Source organism: Balaenoptera physalus, assembly GCF_965194825.1.
Source record: "Balaenoptera physalus genome assembly, chromosome: 3".
Lineage (NCBI taxonomy): Eukaryota > Metazoa > Chordata > Mammalia > Artiodactyla > Balaenopteridae > Balaenoptera > Balaenoptera physalus.
This window is the reverse complement of record NC_138890.1, coordinates 7,485,112-7,503,905: the sequence shown is the minus strand read 5'-3', so window position 1 is coordinate 7,503,905 and position 18,794 is coordinate 7,485,112. Positions and strand designations below refer to the sequence as shown.

Genomic DNA, 18,794 nt, shown 5'->3' with positions numbered 1-18,794 from the left:
GACTAGAGCAGTAGCCTCCTCTTTGGTCTCCCTGCTTCTACTTTTGCTAACACTGGGCACTTTGCAGGTCAGGCACTGTGCTAAACCCTTTATATTCATTCACCTGTTTCATGCCTCTATACTGAGTGCCTGCTCTGTCCCAGGCATTCCACCCAGCCCTGGGATAAAGCCTCAATACTAAAGAATAGGCAAGATCTGACATTCTGGGTGGGGAGGCTGACAATTAGCAAGTGAAAATACAAAGAAGTAATTGCAGACTGTGACAAGTGCCATAAGGAAAAGAAACAGGGTGATGTGGTCATCACTAAGAGAGGCCAACTTTTTTTTTTTAATTAATTTATTTTTGGCTGCGCTGGTCTTCATTGCTGCATGCGGGCTTTCTCTAGTTGCAGAGAGCAGGGACTACTCTTCGCTGCGGTGCGCAGGCTTCTCATTGCGGTGGCTTCTCTTGTCGCGGAGCATGGGCTCTAGGCACGCGTGTTTCCGTAGTTGTGGCTTGCGGGCTCTAGAGCGCAGGCTCAGTAGGTGTGGCGCACGGGCTTAGTTGCTCCGCGGTATGTGGGATCCTGCCAGACCAGGGCTCGAACCCGTGCCCCCTGCATTGGCAGGTGGATTCTTAACCTTCTTAACTACTGCGCCACCAGGGAAGTCCCAAGACCAACTTTTGATGAACAGGGAAGGCTTCCTGGAGGTAACCGCTGAGCTGAAAGCAGGAGGATGAGGAGCTAGCTGTAGAAAGAGCCAGGTGGAGAGCATTTCAGGCACAAGCCCTGGGGCCAGGGTGTCTGGATGAGTCAGCAAGAGGGTGTTAATGGGGCGGATGGGGCAGAGCCTTGTGGGCTGCCATGAAGACTTTGGCTTTCACTCAGTAAAAGGGAGCAATGGAGGGTTCTTGAGCAGAGGAGGGGTGTGAACTCACTCGGGTGTTAGCAGGCGCCCTTCCGCACCCGTGGGGGAAACAGTGAAGGAGTGGGGACGGATGAGTTGATAATGAAGGCTGGGAGCTGAAAATATGGGGAGAAGTGAGGTTTAGGAGCTGTTTTGGAGGCGGGGTTAACAGGAGCTGGGGGGTAAGAAAGGAACAAACCTACAAGATCGAAATGAACAAGGAAACCCAAAGAACATCTGTACAGGATAGCAGGTGAGAGCTTTGGAGACCTGACCTTCTCAGCCCCTTTCCTGCTGGGGTCACCTTCAGACACGTCGCCCAACTTACCTGCCTTAATTAATGAATGGCGACAGTACATAAGCAGATGAGAAGTACTCCAAAAATGGTAGTTATTTAAGAAAAAATTCCGGAGGCAGGAATGTAGGAGGGAGAAAGGCAGTTAACATGGTGGAGCAGTTGGCCCAGAGGTGACAGTAAGCGAGCTGGCACCAAGGGGGCAGTAGCGAGCTTCCAGGTTAGCAGGGTCGGGCAGCTTGGCAGGTCTGAAGCCCTTTAGACTAGACTATGGTGCACAGGTGCCCGGCCAGGGACAAAGCAGGCCTGGGGGCACGTGTCCAGGCTGTGTGCTGAGGAGGTAGGCAGGTCACTGCCACCTTCTGGAGTCTGAGGATCAGAGCCTAATAAGGGGTATTTGTTCAGGAGAAACCTGAGCCGCCTGCATGGTGGAATTCAGGCGGAGGCCAGGAGACAGAGGCTTCCTGCCCTCCCTCCTTCTCCCTGGGGAGAGTAGCCCCAGATCAGAGGATCCCAGGGCGGTTGAAGCTGGGGTTCCCCCTACCAGCCTCCCACTCCCCCCCACAAACACTCCAGGCTCGGGCTCTGTACAATAGGCACTTTATTAGTGGTTGGAATGCAGTTACAAGTAGGGGTGTACGGACAGAATGGGGGAGGGGACGGCAGGCACTGGAGACAGAAACCCCAGGCTGGGATTTCTCCAGATCCCGGATTGGGATCCTGGATTGGATTGGTGGGGGGCGGGGGGGGGCGCGCCCTTGGGATATGGCGAAGGGGGAACCAGCACACCCGTTCTCCCCCCACCCCAAGTTCAACAAATTTGGCAAAAGGATCCTCAAGGCAAGGTGACTGGGCGGGGGGGGGTCCCCCCATTTGCCCAGAGCATCTGCCCATCTCCCCACTTCCTCTGAAATCATCCCTTGGGTGGATTCAGTTTCTTTTCTCTCTTACAAAGAGAGCTGTGTCAATAACTGGCAGAGAAGGGCGGCTGGGGGCGGTGGGATTCGGCCCAACCTGCCAGCCAGCTGGTTTCCATTAAGCTGCTATTAGCGACCTCCTCCCCCCTGTTCCACACCAGCTTGATCCCAGCCTCCCTCCCCGGACAGCCTGCCTTCCGTGCCAGGAGACACCCCTACCTGGCACACACCCCCCCACCCCAGCCATACCCGAGGAGGGGACATCGGAAAGCATTCCTCAGTGGCCCCATCTCAGCCGTGATGACAGACAGAAAAAAAGCTAACAGACCCTTTAACGCATGTCCAGGTTAAAAAAATAATAATAAATGCCTGCCGCAGCCGGTAGCCAGTTGTTCAGCCCCGGAAAAGGGTCCTGGCATCCTGGCCGGAGCAGACGCAAGTGAAAGGTGGCCTTCCTGTGGCCACCGCTGCTGCAGACACAAACGCTGTCCTGTCATGAGAGGGGGACAGGAAGCGGAGGGCAGCCCGCAGAGGGCCCTTGCATGTCAGACATCAAGAAGCCTCGCTGGGCTTCTCATCCGGGCCAGTGGGGGCTGGAGAGACTCATTGCACAGTCTTGGGGGGTGGGGGGCGGCCGTGAAAACGCGGACTGGCCCTTGGCATAGGGAGGAGATCCCACAAATCCTCCAGGTTCCCAGAAACTGGTGGTAACTGGATGATGGGGAGGGGCAGGAAGGGGGCGGCAGTGATAGGACTTCAGGTCAGCCCGATGGGCTGGGGGTTCTGACCCAGCTGCCGGGCACCCATTGTGAGACTTCCCGGGATGGGGGGTAGGAGGGTGGGGCCTTTAGGACTCCACTGGCTTCTTGTTGGTCTTGTTCAAAAGCTTCTTGAGGGTGAGAGACATGAAGTAAGGCCTCTCTGCGGTGCCATCGTTCCTCTCCAGGTCCTCCACTGCGGAGAGAGAGGCCCCAGAGCAGGTGGCATGAGGGGAGCCCACGGCAGGGGCCTCAGGGGACAGGGTTGGCGGACAGGGGCCACAGAGAAGCCTCAGAGGGTTAGGAAGCAAGACATGCTGGGACTGGAGGGGGCGGACTGGAGCAGGCTGGGAACTCAACACACACACACACCCCCACACACACGCTCCCCACTCCCAGGCCAGGAAGCCCCGCGTGCACCCCCATCTACAGGGAGGAAACAAGGAGGCCTGCGTGGCCTCCAAGCCAGCCTCCCTCTCTACTCCTCGACTTCGCCCCGCTTCCCCTCCTCCTCCGCACTCCCCTTCAACAGGATGTCTCTCAGCTCGGGCGACATGAAGTAGGGTCGCTCCTGAGAGCCGTCATTCCTTTCCAGGTCCTCACCTGGGCTCCCCCCAGGAACCAGCAGGGGGGAAATGGGGGTGGTCAGGAAGGGAAGGAAAGAGGGAGGCAGGGAAGAACAGGGAAGCCAGCAGGCATGGAGGAGAGGAAGAGAAAAGAGAAAACAAAACAAAAAAACACAGACAGATGGAGAGACCAGAGTTAGTGGCAGCCACTGATCCCGCCCGCCCCGCAACAAAGCCGGAAACTCCGAAGCTGAGGGCCCAGGGGCACAGAGTGTTCCAGTTGCAGCCTGGACCAGGGGACAACAGGATGGAGAAGCTCTGAGTGCAGGGGGAAGCTGAGAGGGGGCGCGCCGGGGCCCTAGGATGAGGGACAGCCAGGCCCTAGGGGAGGCTGCGGGCACTGGGTCGGCATGTGTACCCCCATCGGAGGGAGATGTTCTGCCCAGAGGGGAGAAGGGAGTCAGGGCCTGGGAAGGGTGGGGATGAGGGGTTACTCACAGAAACAGAGGAACAGTGTGTCCACACACATGCCGTAGACACTGAAGAAGCCGTGGGCAATCAAGTAGGAGCCGATGATCACCGTCTAGGCAAGGAGAGACAAGCTGTTTCCACCCCAGCTTCTGCCCAGGGCAACCCTCCACTCACCACCATGTCCCTCCCCAGCTGGGGTTATGGCATTTCCCTGCTGATAAGCCCTTCCTCTGGACCTCCCTGGTGGCGCAGTGGTTAAGAATCTGCCTGCCAATGCAGGGGACACGGGTTCGATCCCTGGTCCAGGAAGATCTCACATGCCGCAGAGCAACTGAGCCCGCGCGCCACAACTACTGAGCCCGCGCACCACAACTACTGAGCCCGCGTGCCACAACTACTGAAGCCTGCGCACCCTAGAGCCCGTGCTCCACAACAAGAGAAGCCACCGCAATGAGAAGCCCGCGCACCACAACGAAGAGTAGCCCCCACTTGCCGCAACTAGAGAAAGCCCGCACGCAGCAAAAAAGACCCAGTGCAGCCAAAAAAAAAAAGAAAAAAAAAAGCCCCTCCTCTTAGTCGTTCCTCTGGCTGCAATTTTATGCATCTTCAGGGCAAGACAAGTTTAATGCTCACAACCCTACTAGACTGTGTCTATCCCGTTTATAACTATATCCCCAGTTGGGACTTCCCTGGTAGTCCAGCGGTTAAGACTGTGCACTTCCACTGCAGGGGATGTGGGTTCGATCCCTGGTCATGGAACTAAGATCCCGTGTGCCATGAGGTGCGGCCAAAAAAATAAATAATTTTAAAAATTTTTGTTAATTTAAAAATAACTATATCCCCAGCAATCTGGAAATTCACGGGGCCTTGGTAGGTACCTGATAAGCATTTATTGACTGAAGTGAGCAGACTTCAGAGAGATTACATAACTTGCCCAGAGTCACTCAGAACTAGCAAATAAAGAACTAAGATAAAAATCGAGGTCACATATACGCACTGATGTGTATAAAATAGATAACTAATAAGAACCTGCTGTATAAAAAATAAATAAAATAAAATTCAAAAAAAAAAAAATCGAGGTCCCTGGGTGCCAAGGCCTGCACTCAGATACTGTACTGCTCTTAGGGTGATGACCTAACCCCTCCATGGCCCCGTCACCTCCCTGCCCTTATCTCCATCTCCTCGCCACTTCACTCCCTCCACACCAGCCACACTGATTTGCTCACTGTTTCTGGCATAGTCCTGCCTCAGGGCTTCCGTACTTGATGCCTCTGCCTGGATGTTGCCTGCATCTCCTTCAGATCTTAGGTGTGACGTCATTTCCACGGGGAAGCCCCCTGGACTCCTACACCTGCCCACATCCTCCACCACAAGCTCTAACAATTGGCTCCCTGTAATTCTACCCTGTGGCACGTACAGGTTTGCAAGCATGCATCCAATGCGGATCATCATTGGTTAATGTCGATTTACTCTTAAACTGTAAGGCCCTTTTCTTTTTTCTGGCTGCGCGGCATGTGGGATCTTAGTACCCCGACCAGGGATCGAACCCGTGCCCCCTGCAGTGGAAAAGCAGAGTCCTAACTGCTAGACCGCCAGGGAAGTCCCAAACTGTAAGGCCTTTAAAGGTCATGCCTGGAACGTGGTCGGTACTTAATGTCTGTGTCCCGAATTAACAACTCCCTACCTCTGACCCCCATCCACATCTGTCTAGTCAAAGGAGGCTAGTCCCAACATCTTCTCCCCAACCCCTGTCTGTCCCCAAAAGTTCATACCAGTATAGGGACCCAGTAATAATTGAGGGGTGGTGCTGTGTCCTGCACGATCCTGATTCGGTGGGTGAAGAAGAAGAAAGCCAGGATCCCTGGAGAGGGGGAGGAAACCGGGCTGGTTGAGGGTTCTGGGTAAAGGAAATAGCCCCCCCTCAAGAAGACCCCAGAGAAGAAGACAGTTATCAGAGAAGACGTGGGGGCCCGACAGCAGCTCACAAGTGGCCCCCAACAGGCGCCCGCAGCTGGACAGGCTCGGTGAGCAGCACTCACCCACACTACCCACGATCAGAAGTTTGCCCAACAGGAAGAGGAAGTCGGTAACTTTGTCCAGGACAGCCACCCTGCAGGGGATAGTAGTAAACAGGCGTGAATGCTGGCTCAGGGCCTGGGGGAGGAGGGAGGTGGCCAGAGGACGGTGTTTTCCCTGACCTGATGATGTTTCTCATGAGCAGGAAGAAGGCGTTTCTGGCTGAGGTGCAGAAGTTGGTGCCGTAGATGGCAATCTGGAGGGAGGTGGGAGGGATGGATCAGACCCAGTGGGTGGGGAATGAGGGCTCCTCCACCCAGCAGGAGCTGGTGGGTTAGTGCCTGGTCCCGGGCTTACTCACCATGATGTAGGCATTCCTGTTGAGGAATCTGATGAATTTCTCCAGGCACCAGAAGCAACATTTGAGACAGGTCATGAGGAACTTTGCAAACTTGTTCTCCGCAGCTGGTAGATGAGGGAGAGATGCAGAGGTGAGAGGAGACCCCACTCGGCCTGGTAGGAGCCCCCTACCTCCTTGTTACACACACTTGCCATAGTTCAGGACCCTTAGAGCCCACCTTCTCAAAGAGATGGGGAGAGGAGACTTGATCCAGGACCTCAGCCCCACCCCATAAAACGGCGTTCAGCCCAGCCTCCAAGACAAGAAGCAGTGACAACCCACACTGCTATCCTGGCCCCGCCTCCAGGGCAGAAGCCAATCCTTGATGCCTCCTTGGCTCCACCCCAAAGTACAACCAATCCCAGCCCAACCCTCTCGTCAGGAACCAATGGTGGCCCAGGCCTCTCGTTCCCGCCCCCTCAGCAGTAAGAACACCCAGTGGGCTCTTTCAGCCACCCCCTCCATCACAGGAACCAATCACTCAAGACCCTCAGCCCCACCCTTTCCCCATCATAGGCAGAAACCAATCTCTGTCCCACCACCTTAGCCCCACCCCCCCACCTCGGGAGTTACTGCCAACCCTCTGTGGGCCATACCTTTCAGGCGCTGATCCAAGTACTCGAGTATCACTCGGATGATCTGCACGATGGCCAGAATGAGGGAGCCGAAGGCCAGAGAGCCTGTGTGATACCTTTGGGCCGAGGGAGTGGTCAGTGGTCCAGCCAGGCCTCTTCCACTCCATCTCATCCCTACCCCCAGCCCACCGGGGGGCCCCACCTGAGCGCCCGGCCGAAGGCAGAGAAGAGCGGGAAGGCAGGCAGGTCATCCGGCTTGTTCAGGGCCCAGTAGTAGGAGGCGAAGGCCCCAGCTAGCGTGACCTGGCCCAGCGCCAGCACGAAGTTGGCCAGCCAGAAGAACATGAAGGCATTGAAGATCTGCAGGCCCAGCAGGGCCCGGTGATAAGTCGACTCACCACCGTAGAAGGCGAACTGGCAGTGGGCTCCAGGGCACAGGCGGGATTCATTGGAGGAGGGGAAGGTCTGTGGGAGGGACGCAGAGCCTGGTCACATCATAGGGGCTAGGGGTTCAGAGTGGGCTCTGGGCATCAGGTCAGACCTGTCAGGTAGACCACGAGATGGGACAGGAGTCACGGGGAACAGAGTTAAGTCAAGGAATTGGGGGTTTAGGATAGGGGTTTTCAAAAGGGCTTCTGGAAACAAGATTAGGGATCATCATACCAATGGGTGTCAGAGAGGCGGGATAAGCTCTCTTGGGGATCAATGGAGTGGCCATGTGGACAGATCACAAGTGGCAGAGATCAGTGTGAGGACCACAGAAGGCAGGTTAGGGGCTTGTGAAAGGCAAGGACGGGGCTCTAAAGGAAGGACTGACCGTCACTGGGTTAAGAGAGGGGTGTCGGGGCAGGAAATGAAGTCAAGGCGGAGGGGGAGGTGGGTAGATCAGCACTTAGGGGATGGGGGGAGTAGGTGCCAGGCTGGATCTCTTCCTCTCCATGCCACCCACATCTGGCACAGGACATACAGCAGGCACCACATGTTTGCTGAATGGTCCCCAAGTGGGGATGAGAGGCCTTCAGATCAACTGTGGGCTGCTAGGGAAATAGCCACCCCCCAACTTCCGGACACCCACCTCAGGGTTGCAGGTTTTTCCAGCAACTGAGCAAGCGGTGTCATTGAAGATCTTATAGACAGCTTCGTTGGAAGTGGACAGAAAGCTAGAGGCTCATTAAGGAACCCAACGTCTGGGATTAGGGACCCACAGGGGCATGTGGAAAAGAATCCATTCCCACACCAGGTTCAGGCTTCGCCCCCAAGATGTAGGTCACCTCCAGGCAAGTGTGGCACTTAGCCCCCAGCCCCGGGGTCGGAGATCAGGGTCTGACAGTGGATACATAGCAGTGCTAGCCCAGTAGGCGATGCAAAGGCACAGCAGGAAGAAGGTGACCAGTGGGTACAGCAAGGAGCACATCACGTATCCCACAGCCCTGGGAGGAGTAGAAACACAGACATCAAGGCCCGAGCAGCCCTGGGACCACCCCAGCCTGACCCCCTGGCACCCCGGCACCCACCTGCTGGCTTCTTTAATGAGTGCAATGGCGATGAGAATTCTCTTCCGCAGAAAGATGAGCAGTAAGATGATAATAACCTCGAGGACGCTCAGAATGATCACTGCGGGGGGGGGGGGGCAGAGAGTGATCAAGTCCGCCACCTGCCTGGGCTCCCCACTCCCACCCAGGCCTCACTGAATGGGGAGCTGGGACTCACTGAAGGCCATCCAGGTCTGCCGCAAGTGCAGGTACACGCGGAGGTCCGTATGGAAGCCAAGGTCCACCAGGGAGATGTCAGAGCCGGCCTCGCCACGCAGTCGAGCGTACTCCATGTAGCAATGAAATATTCCTGCATGGGGAACCACCGTGCTACGACTGACCTCAGCCCTCCGACGGCTCCCCCAACATTACAAAGCGTGTACAACCACACCCATTTAACAGAAACAAAAACCAAGGCTGAGAGGGGCTGCCATCGCTTGCTGCTGCCTCAGGGCCTTTACTTGCTGTTCCTGCTGCCTGGTTCAGTCTCTCCCCAACTGGATCCTCACATCCTCTCGTCCCTGCTCAAATGTCACCTTCTCATGAGACCTTCTGGGATCTCTTCCCCCATTTAGAATCATACCCTCTTACATTCCAATTTCTTATCCCCCTTCACAGCTTTGACATCCCAGAGGTTTTCTGGTTTGTTTCTTGCCCATCTTGCCCATACCCTCTGGAATATAAGGTCCACAAAAGTAAGGATCTGTCCTGTTTTATTCACTGCTGTAAGCCCAGGACCTAGAAGACTGCCCAGAACATAGTAGTCATTCAGTACATGACGGATGAATGAATGAATAGATGCCAGGATGCTGTGTGGCCTGACGCTTTCCTGACCCCTCTGCCATCCTGTAACAATGATTCATGGGTGGGGAGGCAGGACACGGGTGCTAACATCCAGTGGGGTAGCATTAGGGATTTTCACCATTCCCCTTAGCTCTGGTAGAAGAAAGTTATAAAGTACAGATAAAGTACAAAAAGCTAGTCACCAAAACTGCCAGCACCCAGCTAGAAACCACTATTAATGAATATTTTGGGAATTCCCTGGCAGTCCACTGGTTAGGACTCCACGCTTCCACTGCAGGAGGCATAGGTTCAATCCCTGGTCAGGGAACTAAGATCCCGCATGCTGTGCGGCATGGCCAAAATTTAAAAAAAAAAATTTTTTTTAATGAATATTTTAACATCTGTGTCTCCAGTGTAGGTTGCACATCCAGCATCTTTCCTCCTGGAAAGTTTAAATGAATAAACAGAACATGAAGCACTGGCTTCCGAGCACTGCCTCTGAGTTCCACAGGCCTCAGGCCCTCCCGCATCTCATCCGCAGACTGTCTTCTTCTCATTAAATCTCCTAACTAATAAATACTAATTATCCCCAATTTATAGAGAAGGAAATTGAGGCATGGGGAGGTTGAGTCACTTGCCCAAGGTCACAGAGCAAGGAATTGGCAGAGCCAGCATTTGAACCCTGGGCTTTCTGATGCCAGAGCATGTGGCCTTAACCACCGTGCAAAATGGTATACTTTAGAATGAATTTGCTGTTGATGAAATACAGACCCAGTCCTGCTTGGGAAGATTATGATTTAATGGTTGTTTCCAAGTATCTGCTCTCATAAACAATGTTGAGATGAATATCTTCACAAATATTCCAGATAAAAGATGGAGGATGTCTGATGGCTCAGGAGAAGTTTTGTTTTGTTTTTTTTTTTCGGCTGTGCCACAGGGCTTGGAGGATCTTAGTTCTCCAACCAGGGATCAAACCCAGGCCCCATCAGTGGAAGCGCCAAGTCCTAACCACTGGACCACCAGCGACTTTCCTCAAGAGAAGATTCTTGATGGGCCAATGACAGCTCAAAGGGCATAGGCATTTTGCAGACTGTGGGGAGGGGAGGACACAGGGAGGGAGAGACGTACCGTAGCCTAGGACCAAAATCACCATGACGATCATCACCCAGACCATAATGCCAGCCAAGAAGCGGAGCAGGACAATGAACAGGAGGCTCAATACCATGGCGATGGCCAGGCCTCTGGGGGATAAAATGGGTACATGAGCGGACCCCATCCCCTCGCCAGTCTCAGACAGGGCAGCCCAATGAGGGCTACCTTCCCTCTCAACTTACATGATAATCCAGTACCAGGAGACTGTGTAATCTTCAAATATCCGCATGGCCAGCTGCCGGGCCTCCAGGACTCCATTGGCCTTCCTGGGGGAAGGCAGACAAGGCTTTAGGTCGGACCCCGCTCCCTGATTGGGCCAGCCCCAGGGGATGCCCTGTCCCACCCAGGAAAATGCGATGCCAGCATGGTGGGTCATGGTCCTCACTTGGCGCCTTCCACCAGCTCTGTGATGTTTTTCCGAGAGCCATGCCCATCCTCATAGGTTGTCTCGTTGCCCACCATGAGGACCCCCTTGTGGCTGTGGATGGCTGGGAAGCACCGCCGGGCCACTGCACAGAGCGGGGGATAGGACCAGTCAGGCTGAGCCCCTGAAACCTCCCCACGCCCCTCCCAAGCTCACGGGACCCCAGACTCACGGGGTTTGCTGGGGATGAGGACGGCGGGGCAGTCGCCATCTCGGAGGACCTCGGCCACACCCTGCCAAGAGACAGGGAGGGGGTCAATCCTGCGGGCCAGCACTCTCGACCTGCCCCTGCCTGGGCAGTTATCTGCTTACCTTGTTGTTCTGGAAGCCAGGCACGCAGAACTTCTTGTAGTACTCAAAGTCCTGGGATCTGCGAGCGTTCAGGTAGGTGAGGTAACGGTCAGGACATTTCTCCACGCAGATCTTGGGGGGGCAGGAGGCAGGGGTTGAGTGGGGTCCAGATAGACACCTGATCGCCTCTGAAGACAGAGGTCCCACCCCCTTCCCCCTATTCACCAGGGAGAGAGAAAGGGCTAGGAGAGAAGCTGCCACTACAGGGGGAAAAGGACCTGATGGTGGAAGGGGGGGGACAGGAAAGAGGGGGGGAGGGGACGAGTTACCTGGGGGGTGGGACACTGGAATTCCAGCAGGACCAGGGGGCTGGCACACTTCACAATGTTGAAATAAAACAGGAAGGGTTTGTTCCTGGGGTTGGGGAAGGGAGATGGAAACTGTCAAGACTCCTCAATCAGCCTATATAGACTATCTTAATGAAAACAACAACAACAATAATAACCACAGCAGCAGCAACTCCATGCCAAGTGCTCTTCTAAGCACTGGACATGTGCTGGCTCATCTAACCATCACAACAGCCCCATGAGAGTGGGACTGTCATGATCCCCATTTCAGAGATAAGGAAAATGAGACCCAGAGAGGTTGAGACACTTGCCATAGGTCACACAGCCAGGGAATGGCACAGCTTGGATTGAACTTGCTCTTTTACCTCAACTATTCATCACCCGCGGACATCAGATCCGGGACTGTCCCCTCTCTGTCTCTCCCCTAAAATGTGGGCCACCAGAGGACAAGACTTTGAATGTCTCATTTAGTGCTATGTCCCCAAGGCCTAGAACAGAGGCTGGGGATGGCGGGAGTTTTATAAATACTTGTTGACTGGACTAGTGGATGGATGGAGGCGAGGAAAGCCTAGAACCTTCTCCCCAGTGCTCATGAAGCTCTCCCGCACACTCCTCTCCAGACCCAGCAGGCCCCAAGGAGCCAGACTCACTCATTTTTCGTGCCCTTCTGCCCGCAGAACTCGCCTCGGCTATCAGTGGGGTAGATCACTTTTCGAGGGTCCCCATGAGTCCAAGCTGTGGAGGGATCCAGGGATGCTGAGGGGCTGCCATTCCTTAGCACCAGCCCCACTTCTGCCCCAGAGGCGGTGGCTTGCCCTTCCACCCTGGAACCCCAATCCCATCCCCTCCTTTGCTCACCTATGATGCCTACAGCCACATAGCCCACAATGGCCAGGAGGAGGAACACACAGCAAATGACGTCTGTGCAGCCTCTGGGGAGCAAGAGACCGTGTCAGGGTGGGAGTACTGGTGCCCTGGATATCATGGACCCATCCTGCCTTGTACACACATATAGGTATGTGTTATTTGGACACATGTTCCTGAGTGGTACCAATGCTGTGCCGAAGGGCACGTGCATTTTAAATATTAATACCTTTCATTGCAACACTATTTACAATAGCCAAGATACGGAAGCAACCTAAGTGCCCGTCCATAGATCAATGGATAAAGATGTGGTGTATATGTATACAACAGAATATTACTCAGCCCCCCATAAAGGATGAAATCTGCCATTTGCAGCAGCATGGAATAGATCTGGAGGATATTCTGCAACGTGAAATAAGTCAGACAGAGAAACAAATAATGTATGCTTTCACTTATATGTGGAATCTAAAAAATGAAACAAATGAACAAACAAAACAAACAGAAACAGACTCATAGATGCAGAGAACAAACTGGCAGTTGTCAGACTAGAGGTGGGTGGGGGATGGACGAAACAGGTAGAGGGGATTAAGAGGTACAAACTTCTAACTACAAAATAAATAAGTCATGGGGATGTAATATACACATAAGGAATACAGTCAATAATACTGTAACAACTTTGGGGACTTCCCTTGTGGCACAGTGGATAAGACTCCGTGCTCCCAATACAGGGGGCCCGGGTTCGATCCCTGGTCAGGAAACTAGATCTCACATGCATGCCACAACTAAGAGTTTGTATGCCACAACTAAGGAGCCCTGGAGCCACAGCTAAGAAGCCCACATGCTGCAACTAAGGAGCCAACGAGCTGCAACTAAGGAGCCCACCTGCCATAACTAAGACCCAGCACAACCAAATAAATAAATAAATAAATATTTTAAAAAAATATATTGTAACAACTTTGTATGGTGATGGGTGGTAACTGGTCTGATTGCAGTGATCATTTCATAATGTATAAAAATATCAAATTACTATGTTGCACACCTGAAACTAATATAACATTGTATATTAATTATAACTCAATAAAAAAAACTAAAAAATAAAAAATAAATTTTAATACCTCATGCTACACTGTCCTCAAAGCAGGTTGCAGCAATGTTCAGCTCTCTTTTGATTAAGTGCCCATTTCCCTACATCCTTACCAGCATAGCATATTAATGTTTTTTAAAAGTGAAGCTATTTTGTGGTGATCAGTTTGTAATGTATAGAAATTCTGAATCACTATGCTGTGCACCAGAACTAACATAGTGATGTAGGTCAATTATACTTCAAAAACAAACTAACTCATAGAAAAAGATATCAGACTTGTGGTTACCAGAGGTGGCAGTTGGGGAGTGGAAGGGGGCATTGGATGAAGGTATTCAAAAGGTACAAACTTCCAATGATAAGATAAATAAGTGATGTAATGTACACATGGTAAATATAATGTTGTATGATATATATGAAAGTTGTTAAGAGAGGAAATTTTAAGAGTTCTCATCACAAGGAGAAGTTATTTTTTTCTTTTTCTTTTCTTTCATATCTATATGAGATCATGGATGTTCACTAAACTTTTTGTGGTAATCATTTCATGATATATGTAAATCAAATCATTATGCTGGGGCTTCCCTGGTGGTGCAGTGGTTGAGAATCCGCCTGCCAATGCAGGGACACAGGTTCAAGCCCTGGTCTGGGAAGATCCCACATGCTGCGGAGCAAGTAAGCCCGTGCGCCACGACTATTGAGCCTGCGCTCTAGAGCCCGCGAGCCACAACTACTGAGCCCACATGCCACAATTACTGAAGCCTGCGCGCCTAGAGCCCGCGCTCCACAAGAGAAGCCCTCGCAATGAGAAGCCTGCGCACCGCAATGAGGAGTAGCCCCCACTCGAGGGAACTAGAGAAAGTCCGCGTGCAGCAACAAAGACCCAACGCAGCCAAAAATTTTTTTAAAATTTTAAAAATTAAAAAACCATTATGCTGTAGACCTTAAACTTATTCAGTACTGTATATCAATTATATCTCAATAAAACTGGAAGAAAAAATGAAAACAAAAACCCATAAGTTTCACCATGTTAGCACTTACTAAAAAGAAAAAATTAAACTATTGTTATTATCATAAGATTAAATATGAACATGATAAAATTTAAACCATACAGGAATGTACATAACCAATAACTGTCTCCCACATAACCCTCCTCTCCAGGAGTAACCTGTGTTAATGATTTCTAGTGAGTTCTTTTTATTTTTTTTTAATTTTTATTTATTTTTGACTGTGTTGGGTCTTCATTTCTGTGCGAGGGCTTTCTGTAGTTGCGGCAAGCGGGGGCCACTCTTCATCGCGGTGTGCAGGCCTCTCACTATCGTGGCCTCTCTTGTTGCGGAGCATAGGCTCCAGACGCGCAGGCTCAGTAGTTGTGGCTCACGGGCCTAGCTGCTCCGCGGCATGTGGGATCTTCCCAGCCCAGGGCTTGAACCCGTGTCCCCTGCATTAGCAGGCAGATTCTCAACCAAGGCGCCACCAGGGAAGCCCTCTAGTGAGTTCTTTATTCACTGGTACAAATGTTTTCAAAAAAAACTTTTTTTGGTTAACTCAAGTATGATTATGATACACCCACTGTTTGTGTCTTGTTTTTTTTACTAATATATTGAGAGGGATCCAAGTGACTATTTAGAAAGGCTCTTGCACATTTTAACAGCTGTGTAATAAAATAACCTAAGGATGCACTGTAATGTATCTAACTAGTTCCAAGAGATGCAACTCATATCGTTGGTTTTTGCCATTTTCAAAAAGGCAGCAGTATCATACAATTTTGCCCATCTATGCAAGGTGTACTGAGAGAATTTTTTTCATAGAATTTTAATCTCTGGAACAAAGCCGTACATCAAAAAAAAAGAAAAAGTCATATTTCCAAATTCCCTCCAAAAAAGACTATCAATTAGTTTCAGAGCAGAATGTGTCAATGTTTTTTTAAATTGAGGTAACATTGATTTATAACATTATGTAAGTTTCATGTGTACAACATTATATTTCTACTTCTGTATACCCTAGTGTGTCAATCTTTTTAGCCTCTGCCAATCTGTGATGGGGAAATTCTATTTGGTTACTGTTTTAAATTACATTCCTTTACTTTCCAGTGAGTTTGAGCATTTCTCCATAACTCCACTGTTTACACTATTTCTTTTTTTTTTTTTTTTTTTTTTTTTTTTTTTTTTAAAAGGAATATTTTTTTTTTTTTTTTTTTTTTTAAATTTTATTTATTTATTTATTTATGGCTGTGTTGGGTCTTCATTTCTGTGCGAGGGCTTTCTCTAGCTGCGGCGAGCAGGGGCCACTCTTCATCGCGGTGCGCGGGCCTCTCACTATCGCGGCCTCTCTTGTTGCGGAGCACAGGCTCCAGACGCGCAGGCTCAGTAGTTGTGGCTCACGGGCCTAATTGCTCCGAGGCATGTGGGATCTTCCCAGACCAGGGCTTGAACCCGTGTCCCCTGCATTGGCAGGCGGATTCTCAACCACTGCGCCACTAGGGAAGCCCTACACTATTTCTTGTTCTATAAATGATCTGTTCCAGTCTTTCGCCTTAATTTTAAAAATTCATTTGTAAAGACTTTGTATATTAAGGAAATTCCTTTATCGTTCTTTTATCATTCTTTTATCTTTTAAGTTCTTTTATCATTAAGTTGCAAATATTTATCACCAGGTTGTTGGAGTACAAATGTGGAGGTGTGTAAAGAAACAGGGGTGGAGGCAGTGTTAGTAGAGACCCCTCCCCTCTCAGGAACCCAGACGGCTTACCTGTTGTAAATGGGTCCTTTGAAGGTGGGGTCATACTTCTGTGGTGTTCCTGAAATTCAGCAAGATTGAGCTGAGTGATCCAAGATGGGGCTGGCAGACCACCCTTCCCCAGATGTTCCTAGGGGTGTCTTGGCCACGGAGAAGTAAGATTCAGAGATCCTGCGGATTTTCTGTGAACAGCCCGATTTATCACCTGGCGACCACTCACTGGGAGGGGGCTGGAAAAAGGGCTACCAGCGAGCCCGGTGGAGAGGGGAGAGTCCAAGGTGGGATCTGGAGATGGTTCTCACAGGAGTCCTGGGGAGGCTGCGAGGACAGACCCTTCGGATGAAGGAGTTTGGAGGGACCTCCGGGCGGGCGTTGGGGTGAAGGGTGTTGCCAGGTGACGATGGGGGGTGGGGGATACAGGCTGAGATCTGCAATTCCGCTCCCCCCTCGTCCCCCCACCCCAGGTCCTCCCGCTGCCCCCTCCCCCTCCAAGTTGCCAGGCCCGGGCGCGGGAGCGGGGCGCTGCCTACCATGCTTCCCGTAGTAATGCTGCCGCTCGCCCCCCATCCCTGCGGGCGCCCTGCCCCGACGAGCGCCTGCCGGATCGCGCTCCCTCTCGGCCCTCGGGTCCGGACGCCCGGGAGTCCCGAGGGAGGGACCGAGGGACCGACTGACGGCGGCTCCTCCCAGCAGAGTCAGGCGGGGCGGCCCAAACCGGTCAGACCGGCCCTAGCAGAGCGGCTGCCTCGGACGGACTGGACCACGGAACGGAGGGAGGGAGAGAGGGAGGGAGAGAGGGAGGGAGGAGAGGGCCGGGCGGGGCGGCAGCTGCTCCTGTCACTCACCCGCCGCCCGATTTAGCCCTCTCCGCATCCCCCCCCGCCCAGCCCCCACCCGGGGAACTCTGTGGCTTCACTCTGTGGCTTCACCCTGTGGCCTGGGCTAGCCCCCTGCCCCCAGCCAGGCGACACCGCCCTAGAACATCTCTCAACCCTGGAAAGCGCCTAATAATTGTCCCATTCTCCAGGTATGGAAACTGAGGCATAGGGAGGTCAGTGTCTAGCCAGGCACAGCAAAACGGGCAGATGGCTTAACCCGAACAACCAATGACAGAGTATTTGGGCTGAAAACTCTCCAACCTGTGGATGCATTTTTTTTAAAAAGTAAATGCCAACAGTTAAATATTGGGACAGTCCATATAAAAATCCACATCCCTGTCTCTTGAAAACTGCCAAATTAGGACTGACAGCCCCCAGTGCCACATCCCTTCCTGGCATTGCCCCCAGCTGGTCCCTTTGTGGCCCCCAAGGCTACACACCTCAGCTCACCACCCTTGCACACTCTCACAGTCGATAATCCTGAAGCCACTGCTTTGAAGAACACGTATTTATTGAGCATCTGTTGGGTACAGTGGCATGTGAGAGACCCAGTCTTGTGGGTCTGCTCTTGTGGAGCTGATATCCTACCGGGTGGCCCTGGATTTGAATGTTCCTGCCCCATCTGAGCCCGAGGATACTCAGGCCAGGGCCTTGCCTTCTCTGAGCCTCAGCTTCCTCAACTGTGAAATGGGTCTAAAGCATAAAACCAAAACCAGCCAAAGACCAGGCATGGGATACCAAGAAGTATACAGTTGGCATGGATGTAGTATATTGTCAGTGTAGGAATACTCAGCGGATGTGGACGTATACAGTAGGTATGGGGGTACTGCCAGCATGGGGTATACAGCCCACATGGAGGTATACAATTCGGGGTGTTTAATCAGTTTGGGGTGTACAGTAGGGGTAGCGGTATACAGCTGGTGGGAGGGTACACAGTCAGCACAGCATTCCCAGTCAGCTGGCTACACCCCCTACACCAACCATCCACCCCTGCGCCAGCTGTATACTCTCTTGATCATGTGCCTGTTCAAACTGCATCTCCCAACAGCCCTTGGAGCCAGTTGTATACTTCATAGTACAACCAGCTCTACAGGTGACGTGGCATGATACAGTCGGCGTCAGGGTATAGTCAGCAGGAAGAGCTATCCAGTGTGGAGCATACAGCCAGCATGGGGTTATAAGAGAACAGTTGGTGCTCAATAATCGTACCTGTTGCTTCAGAGTCAGGCACCCCCTGATGGGACTCTGGTCACCAACTCAGCTTGTCCCTAGAGAAATGTCACACCACCCCCCCCAGTGGCTTCTAGCTGTGGAGGCCCCACCTGCCCCCTGGCCCACAGGCTTCAGCAAACAGGCGAGGCCCAAGGCTCCAAGCCATGCCCTTGGGTGACCAGGCCTCCCAAAGTAGCCCTGTGGTTGCCACGGTCCCTGCCAGCCCAAAGGCCGGCTGGTCCCACCCCACCCAGTGCAAGCAGTGCCCAGGCCACAGCCTCTCTCTTCCCAGATACGCTAGGTCCCCGGGGGACACTCTTGCAAACTCCGGCCTTCAGCCACCAGTTCCACCCTGATGATGCTCAAATATGGGTCCCTGGGGAGGGACCCAGGGGTCCCTGGGGAGGGCCTCACTCCTGAGCAGCACGACCCTGTGACACCTGCCCCCCAGCACCCTACATGGGGGTCTCATGGGCACCTCCCACTCAGCATGACCACATCGAGCCCCCATTGTCCCCCAAGCTGCTCCGTCCTCCTGAGTGCTCAGGCTGGAAACCTGGGACACCTCTCTCTTTGCTTCACATCAGCTTTGCCTTCAGAATCTATTC

General features: G+C 52.4%; 1 protein-coding gene across 4 annotated transcripts in view; it reads right to left on the bottom strand.

The window, feature by feature from the left end:
* Positions 1–1,766: 1,766 nt before the first annotated feature.
* The window catches only part of SLC44A2 (solute carrier family 44 member 2 (CTL2 blood group)), a 28,889-nt gene continuing 11,861 nt past the window's right edge, over positions 1,767–18,794 (bottom strand). The window contains exons 1-22 of one of the 4 annotated variants that reach the window (XM_082454919.1): positions 16,627–16,851; positions 16,109–16,157; positions 12,274–12,347; positions 12,066–12,150; positions 11,398–11,482; positions 11,090–11,200; positions 10,950–11,010; positions 10,739–10,862; positions 10,536–10,619; positions 10,330–10,442; positions 8,597–8,728; positions 8,401–8,500; positions 8,224–8,316; positions 7,962–8,046; positions 7,089–7,351; positions 6,908–7,002; positions 6,273–6,376; positions 6,094–6,167; positions 5,935–6,005; positions 5,668–5,756; positions 3,923–4,007; positions 1,767–3,461 (exon numbers count right to left, since the gene is read on the bottom strand). In XM_082454919.1, coding sequence (XP_082311045.1) covers positions 3,337–3,461; positions 3,923–4,007; positions 5,668–5,756; positions 5,935–6,005; positions 6,094–6,167; positions 6,273–6,376; positions 6,908–7,002; positions 7,089–7,351; positions 7,962–8,046; positions 8,224–8,316; positions 8,401–8,500; positions 8,597–8,728; positions 10,330–10,442; positions 10,536–10,619; positions 10,739–10,862; positions 10,950–11,010; positions 11,090–11,200; positions 11,398–11,482; positions 12,066–12,150; positions 12,274–12,347; positions 16,109–16,157; positions 16,627–16,663 — 2,139 coding nt within the window. In that variant the 5' untranslated portion in view covers positions 16,664–16,851 and the 3' untranslated portion in view covers positions 1,767–3,336. Of the gene's footprint in view, positions 3,462–3,922; positions 4,008–5,667; positions 5,757–5,934; positions 6,006–6,093; positions 6,168–6,272; positions 6,377–6,907; positions 7,003–7,088; positions 7,352–7,961; positions 8,047–8,223; positions 8,317–8,400; positions 8,501–8,596; positions 8,729–10,329; positions 10,443–10,535; positions 10,620–10,738; positions 10,863–10,949; positions 11,011–11,089; positions 11,201–11,397; positions 11,483–12,065; positions 12,151–12,273; positions 12,348–16,108; positions 16,158–16,626; positions 16,852–18,794 lie in introns of those variants that run through there. The other 3 variants (XM_082454921.1, XM_082454920.1, XM_082454922.1) reach the window with 3 other exon arrangements.